Raw genomic sequence first — 8850 nt, forward strand, 5'->3', positions numbered from 1 at the left:
TACATACAACAGACACTTCATAACTTCAGTGGATTGTAAACGGTCAAAATACCAATATTTGTATTATTTTACCCCCATATTCCACTACTCATCACGGCCCTCCCCACTTTCGAGTTATCTCCTGAGGTAGGATAATGAACCAGCAAAACAAAACTGCCGACTGAAGGTGATACCCTATTCTCATACGAGTAAACAAATAAAAAAAAAAAATCCGTTATTGATACATATACCGAACTGCCACAAACCACTGCCACAATGACACCCCCAAGAGTGAAACCCTCCCTGGTTACGTGAACGGGCAAACTGTTCTCACCCGTGTCATGCATGAGCCCAACACACATCATCAACACTTGAGTCCTAATCAATTCTCATTGCCCGTTACCCCCTCATTCATACCTCAAGCCTTGTCAACATGTCGATTTAACCCACGATTGGGATGGATAACGTAGTTCGGCACTGAAATAAGGCTGGACGTAGCATGAGTCGACTCTCATAAGACAATTACCTCGGCAGGAGAGAGAGAGAGAAACATCACCTCGTTTATTTTGACATTTCTGGTCTCGGGTGGACTGGAGGCACCACAAACACCCACAATAATCATTTCTCCTCTCCCACTGCCATAACAACTCTCTCTGCGAGACCAACGACACGGGTCGGGATGCGAACTACCCCTTTAGCACATCCCTGCTGGTCCTAGTGGCATGTGGTGTGAGATTTTGTGGACGACGCGCTGAAAGTTACCAGTTACAGCAAGCTGGGACGTCGACCCAGATACATACCTTCCCGCCATTCTCCTATTTAAGGGTTCCCTGCATCACACAGGCCTGTGGCAACATCACGCTCATCCTCGTGGTGCATCCTACCTTGCGCAGAGTCACTGAACCATAATACAAGGGTGATCATCACAGTATCCACCAACGTAAACACAGTGCAGTGTTTTCATATTCCGCCATTATCGTCGACGAATGACCCTCTGGCCTGTAACTCTCCAGAGCCACTTTCGTATCGACACCCCGACGACATCTATCGCAGCCCTACTATGCAAGCTTTTAAATTATTTACAGATGCGAGGGAATAATAACTCGCGGGAAATTGTTATCCATTCCATTTATACGAAACTAGATGTAAAATCAAGACGATGCCAAAACAGTCCTTACGCGGTGGGGCATTAAGGGTCGTTGTTGACTCGCCCCGTCCTGAGTTGCGGAGGGATACACAAACAGGAAGTTTAGGGAGCGGAAATATAAATAATCGACTGCAGTTAATTATGAAAGGTTTTAGCATATTGATAATCGTGATGTAACCTACCTCGCGGACATGCTGCACCAAGTCCCACAACCGTAGAGAACACTTGGTGAGGTTGTTTACGCCGAGAAAGGACGAATAATAAGTAAAAACCGGCACCTCGGCTTTGCTCTTGCAGCGAAATCATTGTATAACAAAATTTTAAATCAAAATTATGAATATTTACCCGCCACCAGCATGCACTCTCCCCGATCCATGCTTAGTTAGGCTAAGGGTCAATGAGCACTCAACGAACTTCCTTATGTGAGTTAATTTTCACGTTATTGCCAAGTACGAGTAAAAGTCATTGCCCCTGATCACCTCACCCCACACATCTTTACAGTTTGAAGACATGCGTTTATAACTGCCTGTTCCTAACTGGCCTCCCGTAACTGAACGTCAAGCCTGAAGTGCTTTGATACATGCTGACACTTAGTGGAATGTCATTTCTGTTACATTCTACACTTTCTCTGACATTCGGATTATCATTTTTTTTTTTTTTACCTAAGGGTCAACGGACCTTGGGGGGAATTATGATTTCAATAATATGTACTCATCATATGTATGTTAGTATAATGCAATCATTCATGAGCTTATAATTACACTTGTGTATGACATAATACCATAATCAGTATTTTCATTTTATGAGCGTGCACACACACACACGAGACGGGGTCCCACAAGTGTAGAAGTCCAACCTCATTCACACACACACACACACTTTGCGCTTACCCAAACTGATAGCTAAACAGAGACCACTACGATTCACAAAGAAGTTTTTACAAGTTAAAAGAACAGAACAAGAGGGCTGGTGAGGCAAGGAGCGTGAATGGGGGGTTGGGAAAGTACTTTTGAAGTAGAACAACGGTGTTTTGGACTCGCGGAATAAGTGGAACGCAGAGGAAGTAAATGCAACTACCATTGGAAATTTAAAAACCTTTACATTAGAGCAGCAAGGACAGGGGTAGGCAAAGGGGGGGAGGGGGCGTCAAACGGGTGTAAGGTTCCTTCTCTGCATGCATAATCTAATAACATATTTTCACATATATGTAAATGCATCATTAGTACAAAGACTATTTTGGAACAAACAAATACAATGGTAGTAGGAGGCAGGAAACCACTGACCAGGGAGGCACTACCACCACCTTGGGCTTGGAAGGGTTAATGACGGCAGCGCAGTAAGCCTTCACTGCAGGGACTGTCGAGTTTCCCTCCATAGCCCAAGTTACTGTTTTCTTTCTGCCCCACATACATAATGGGTTCCTTGCATTTATTCAACAAGCTCACTTTCTCCAACTTATAAAGAAAAAAAAACAGCACGTAACTCACTCGATCCTTTGTCAACTCTAAATCTTAAGCGGTGAGCGCTACGCGTCAGCCTTGCATAAGGGCAAAATCTCGCTATAGGTAAGTCTGTTTTACATACAGGCGGTCCCCGTCTTCTGTCTCATGTGGACACACGCTGAGGAAGTTGCGAGAGAGACGCACGGTGACTAAGGTGTATTTTGACGGTGCAGAGAAAGGCAACTGATATATTACCAGAATTTAACAGATCAGAGCTATAATGAAAGGCTAACGGTTATGTGCTTTTGCTCACCACGGAAGAGAAAGAGAGAGGGGGGTGACCTGATTACAGCCTTCAAGTTTCTAAATCAGATGGGAGACGTTGACAGCGAAGTGCTTCAGAAAGCCATGGCAGGCTTATTATCATTATCATTATTTTCTTACAATGGAAGCGAATTTGTTTTAGTCTTCGTGGTGAAAGGCTGGATTAGACGAGGCAAAATGAAGCTATGAATGCTGGCCGTACACAAATGGACGAAAAGCTAACCTAATGGTAAAGTTTAAGTCATCATCTCCTCCACCCCACCCCACATACGTGTGAGTTAAGATGGGTATCACTCACGCACGCGCGTGCGGACAGACTAAGCTTTTTATTCCTTGGTGACGGTGGAAAGCCTTGATCCATCACTCGAAGATTCGTCCCCCAAGCTAAGCGTTTTTCTCGACTAGATTAAGTTAAAGTATAAACCTCCTCTCATACATCCTAACCCAAGCTAATCAAGCACCACGCATTCCTCACCCACCTCATCATCAACCACTGTGTCAAGCACCTTACATTCCTCTCCCCATCATCATCAGAGGAAGAGGAGGCCCTTGGCTGATACACCTTTACCGAGCCCAATATAAATCTTTAGTACTCAAGTCAGGCTTGTACTGCCGCGAAAACTAGAAAACTAAACGTTCCCGATACCTGAGGAGCATTAACCAATACATTACACCTGCCTACAAGATCTCAAGCATGGGGTGGTGACATTATAGAAAAGAATTTGTGGGTTTACGAAGCACAGCTGAAAAGCAACGAGTGGCAGACATGGTCGAGTGATATTTCTAAACTGGTCCAACTTTCAGAAAACTTCAAGGTCCGTCCAGTAGCATCCTTTGTCCGTTCGTATGTTTCACCGCAGTATACTCGCGAGGATGCACTGGCATTCGTGAGATGTGAAACGAACGAAAACACTACGCTATTCACGTGACGAATGTGCGAAAAGACACTAAAGTAACTTAAAGTAGCCTACGTCTGCAGAATAGATCCACTGCAAACGTAATACGTACGTAAAAAGAAGAAAAAAAAATCGTAGAGCAAATTCCTTTCGAATCTGTTGGAGATCACCTCCCCTCGGCACATGTGTCAACTCAGGGTCGAGGCACGGAGCTCTCCGGCCAAGTTGGTGCGCTAAATATCTGTCATAAATAAGAGGAGCGCAAAGTATCGACCAGTGATGACTGCTTCTCACCTCCAGCACGTGGGGCCTGCTGGGGGTAGAGGTGGCTTCCCACCACCAAGCAGGTGGTTTGTTGACATTCCTCGTGTGTCTTTTTATCTTCCCCCGCTTATTTTCTTACCCTAACATGTAATCTATACATTTCTGCATACTATTGATAAATCGTTATCATTATCATCATCATTATTATTACTATTATCATTATCATTAATAACGTTATCTGATACGATCATCAGTTATAAACTATTATTAATCCCTATGTTATGCCTCTCTTCCTGAGGAATATGTGGGGCCTTCTGAAGTCTTTCAACAACACTGCACTTACAAAACACTTTCATAACCATAACTGTCTGTTCTATATCAACATACGGGGTTATCAATCAAAAAATGAATTACAATCAACACCAGTTATCGACAGAATCAAATCATTAGCCACCTCCCTTGCACATAAGATACATCAGATGTCCCAACTTAGCTCCGGTTTTCACCCAAAATATCTAAATCACCGGCAGGACTATGATGCTGTTCGGCTTAACCACAGAAATACCACACACACACACACGCGAGACACTATGAAAGCACCAAACAAACACGGAAGCAGAGCAAGAGGTAGAAATCTTACCTACAAGCTACGACAAACATCTGCTGGTGTTATCTGTTCTCTTACATCCGATCTTCCCGTGCGACGGCAGAGGCAACGCACGCGTGGTCGGCAACATTACGGAACGTGCAAGCACTTCATCCCGTCACTACGCGCATTTTCACCAACGGAACACTGGAACCTGATGGATCGCCTGGCTGTGATTTCGTAGCGTACAGAAATGGATTCCTTGAGCCATCCCTTCATCATTTTTCAAACTGGAGCACTCCTACCTACACTCAGCGAGCTTTCACTCGCTGTAAGGGTACTGTGATTTGTGAGACGAAATCAGGTTTTCAAGCCGTATAATAACAATCACCAACCTCTCCTTCTCGAGTTTAACCAAATCAAGCAGCGTCTGCTGACACTCTATCAAAACTCCCTCATAATCAAGTACTCATGAGCCAACTCTCGTGCTGGAGTTGGAAGCGAACGAGGAAGTGGACGAGGCTACCCTACTCTAGCCTAGTACATCTTCCGACTCACGTTACTGCCCCCCAAATTTTTTCAATAATCCTGTATCCATCAAAGGGGTTGAAACATCATTCTTTAGACCCCATGTTCCAACGAAATGTATGCCAGAGCACAAGACAGTAGTAACACAGTCACTCATCCTCGGCGTTTCCTACGCCATCCATACAAACATACAGAGACGTAGAAACATTGTACCTATACGAGTAGGAGCGGGCCATCTCGACCACTCTGTTAGGCGGCCAAGAACCAACACTTCCCCGACGTATGTCCTCCTCTGCTAGACACCCCTTTATGAGACATATTTCAGCCTTTATCACGTACAAAGGACCTCTACACTCCATCCTTTCCTGAGACGGAGGTGAACTCGTTACTGTATTCCATTCATACATCTCGGGGCTCCCTGATCCAACCTCTAAACTACCTGATAGTTCGAGCATGCTGCTCCGCCCTGCACGGTACAACCTCTAGTGTCATACCTAAACCAACAGGGTCACTCGACCTTTGTAAACCCTCCTTTACAAAATATCAATAAATACTAACCTTATTATCGTAGAATAATACTGTGATCATACGGTAGAATACTCATAATAACAAAATTAGCTCTAAACAGAATCACAATAAGTGAAGACGTATAAGGAAACTGGTTCAAACCTCGCGAATACTTTTTCTTTTGTTTTTTTTGTTACGATCCACACGGCTCTCACGCTGGACCACGGACAGGACTGATAAGATTACCGGACTCGGCCTTTCACAGCAACTCAAGCCGTTCCTCGGATATGGGGTAGATAAGAGCCTGCGAGGTTACATCCAGTCCACTGTGTGTAAATCGTTTACAGCTGAACTAAAACCAACGGAAGAATGGACTTCATTTTACATAAACGAGAACCCTGAGCAGAGAAATAGTTTAAGATAAAAGAATGTACCAGTTTGGCAGTAAGCTATGACATGAAGCGTTTCAATCATAGGATTACGTACGCGATCGAGTCTTTCACACTTGATTATGTATGCATCATCTCCTCCAGTTTGTTTATTTCATCGCCTCTTCCATTGTGCATCGTCTTTCCCATTATTATTTAAGGCCAGACCTTTCTTAAACATGTATAGTGGTGGCCCACTTGGCCCACTGGCCACCACAGGTTAGCTGGTGGATCGTACGAAGGTAGTGTAAGTGTTTGATAGGTTGGCTGGTCGTGTGGGCGTTAGGTATGTCAACACCTAAGGTCTAAATCATTTAAGCCCATCTGTGTCAAGATAAATCCACCAATCAAAAAGTATTTCACATCTACTTCAAGTCTTAAAGATAAAGTGCCAGATAACGTACATCTTCACTAATGTTCACCTGGATGACAAGATATACTCGTGATTCTAAACTCTTCATTGCAGAATACCTTTATCTATCTTTTCCATTCATATCTTTATGTCATTATGGTAGTTTTCGTGTTTTTTTTTTTTTTTTTGTCGTCACTTAGCCTAAATGAATATATGTGAATATGCTTTCTCTTAATATGGCCCACTACTAAAAGGGGCTTAATAAAATATGAAAAAAGCCTTGGTCGAAGTTCATGTCATCACACCAAAGGGTTGTTCCGTCGTGTTCAAGGGCCATATCGTCGTGTTCAAGGGCCATACCGTCGTGTTCAGGGGCAATAAAGTCGTGATCAGTGGTAATCCTGTCGTGTTCAAGAGGCGTAACGTGGTGTTCAAGGGCCATAACGTGGTGTTCAAGGGCCATAACGTCGTGTCCAAGGGCCATAACATCGAGTTCAAAGGCCATATTGTAGAGTAGAAGGGTCATACCGTCGTGTTACGGGCCATAACGTAGTGTTCAAGGGCCATAAGGTCGTGTTTAAGGGCCATGACGAGTTCAACAGCCATAACCAAGCGTTCAAGGCCGAAGCCGTCGCCTTGTAAGGCTGCAGCGTCTTGGTCTTGAGCTAAGCCAACTCGAACACTTACAAAGCGAAGTACCATGTCCACTGTATGACTCAGGCACAACATGTGTTTACTAAGCGGCATCGAATCCTCTTGTTGGCCAGGAGTTGTATCATTCGCCTGTGCTAGTATAGTGTTGGGGGGTTAGGGGGGATATTTCATTGCGACAAATGCCCAAAGAGCGATCAGAATCACTTTGAAAGACGGTGATGGACAACATGGCAACAAATATTCGACAACAAACCAATTGTAAATGAAAAAAAAAAGGGAAAGGAAAGAATTATCCTAAACAAGTTGGTAAAGAGCCAAATAATTCACACTAGCAAATGTTATCGTGGCATTTGAAATGAACAAATGAACCGCGCTGCTTCTCTTGGTTTAAACCACTGAGCACAACGACGCGACCCTTGAGCACGACGGTACGACCCTTGAGCACGACGGGACGACCCTTGAGCACGACGGGACGACCCTTGAGCACGACGGGACGACCCTTGAGCACGACGGCACGACCCTTGAGCACGACGGGACGACCCTTGAGCACGAAGGGACAATCCTTGAGCACGACGACACGACCCTTGAGCACGACGACACGACCCTTAAGCACGACGGTACGACCCTTGTGAGCACGACGGCACTACCCTTAAGAACGACGGTACGACCCTTGAACACGGTGACACAACCCTTAGATATGATGATGATGATGACCTGACCTTCGAAGTGACCCATACGGGTCAGGTCAAAGGGCGGGCCATATCACCCCAAGGGTCCTACTTTCGCGCTCAAGGGACGTCGTACCCATCAAGCTGATGGGACCTTTTAAGTATGTGGCCCAACGTCACGCTCACCACAACACTCCCTACTGATATCAAAGATATCAGTTATCTTAAACAGATAACCCATAATGGTGTATGTATCAACTTTCATGTTGAAGGCATGGGTTTGGGGGGGGAGGACACGTTCGAGGGCAGTGAGCGTAACCCAAGTCCCTTATGCGGGGCCCCAGTGACAGCATACCCACAACGAGGTCACTGCCCAGGGGGGGCTGCAGTAAAACCACAATACGTTTACCAAACATTACCTTACTGAGGAGGAGTCATTTCATCCTCCCCCCTCTTCCTCAACACATTCTGTTATTGATCCCTAGCTCTCTTACCTGTTGATAAAGGACGTTAAATAAAATAAATAAAAAAAAAAAAAAATGCTTGCCATGTTGGCCCCCCTCGCGACTAGATCCACCCTGTATGCTCGTGGCCAACAATTCTGAAGTACTTACTCGAGGTCTGCCATAAAGGACGTGGAGGGAGGGGGGATTTCCTCAATGGGAAGGAAAGAACGGGTGAGGTGGGGTCGGTGAAGTTGCCCCTTAATGCCGGAGGTGTAAGTACGAACTGACCGGACGCACCACCACGAGGCGAAGTTACTAGGCGAGCCAGCTATGCTAACGCTCCGCACGGTAGGGTAAAGGTTACCTGAAGTGCTTCCAAATGCGGACGTTCAACTCGATTCCCAGGATGATGCGTCCCGCCAGGGGTTTTATTTATCAACCCCCCTGTGGGAGGGAGGAGGAGGAAGTCATATAGCGTGAACTGGTCCAGGAGGGAGCCATCATGACCAGGGACAGACACACACGGGTCTGGGTAGTGTAACAAGTGGAGTATTTACCCAAGTCATGGCTCAGTGGCCGCTGCGTATGGCAGACTCACCACCACTACCACCACCACCTAACCCTGCTCT

General features: G+C 45.4%; 1 protein-coding gene across 4 annotated transcripts in view; it reads right to left on the reverse strand.

Moving 5' to 3' along the window:
• Positions 1-8418, reverse strand: part of wapl (wings apart-like) — a 54987-nt gene extending 46569 nt beyond the window's left edge. Inside the window, exon 1 of one of the 4 annotated variants that reach the window (XM_071658920.1) lies at positions 8390-8418. In XM_071658920.1, the coding sequence (XP_071515021.1) occupies positions 8390-8403 (14 nt within the window). In that variant the 5' untranslated portion in view covers positions 8404-8418. Of the gene's footprint in view, positions 1-779; positions 1023-1308; positions 1335-8389 lie in introns of those variants that run through there. The other 3 variants (XM_071658922.1, XM_071658923.1, XM_071658921.1) reach the window with 3 other exon arrangements.
• Positions 8419-8850: the final 432 nt, after the last annotated feature.

The sequence above is a fragment of the Panulirus ornatus genome, chromosome 67 (genome assembly GCF_036320965.1).
Source record: "Panulirus ornatus isolate Po-2019 chromosome 67, ASM3632096v1, whole genome shotgun sequence".
In the NCBI taxonomy this organism is placed as follows: Eukaryota; Metazoa; Arthropoda; class Malacostraca; order Decapoda; family Palinuridae; genus Panulirus; species Panulirus ornatus.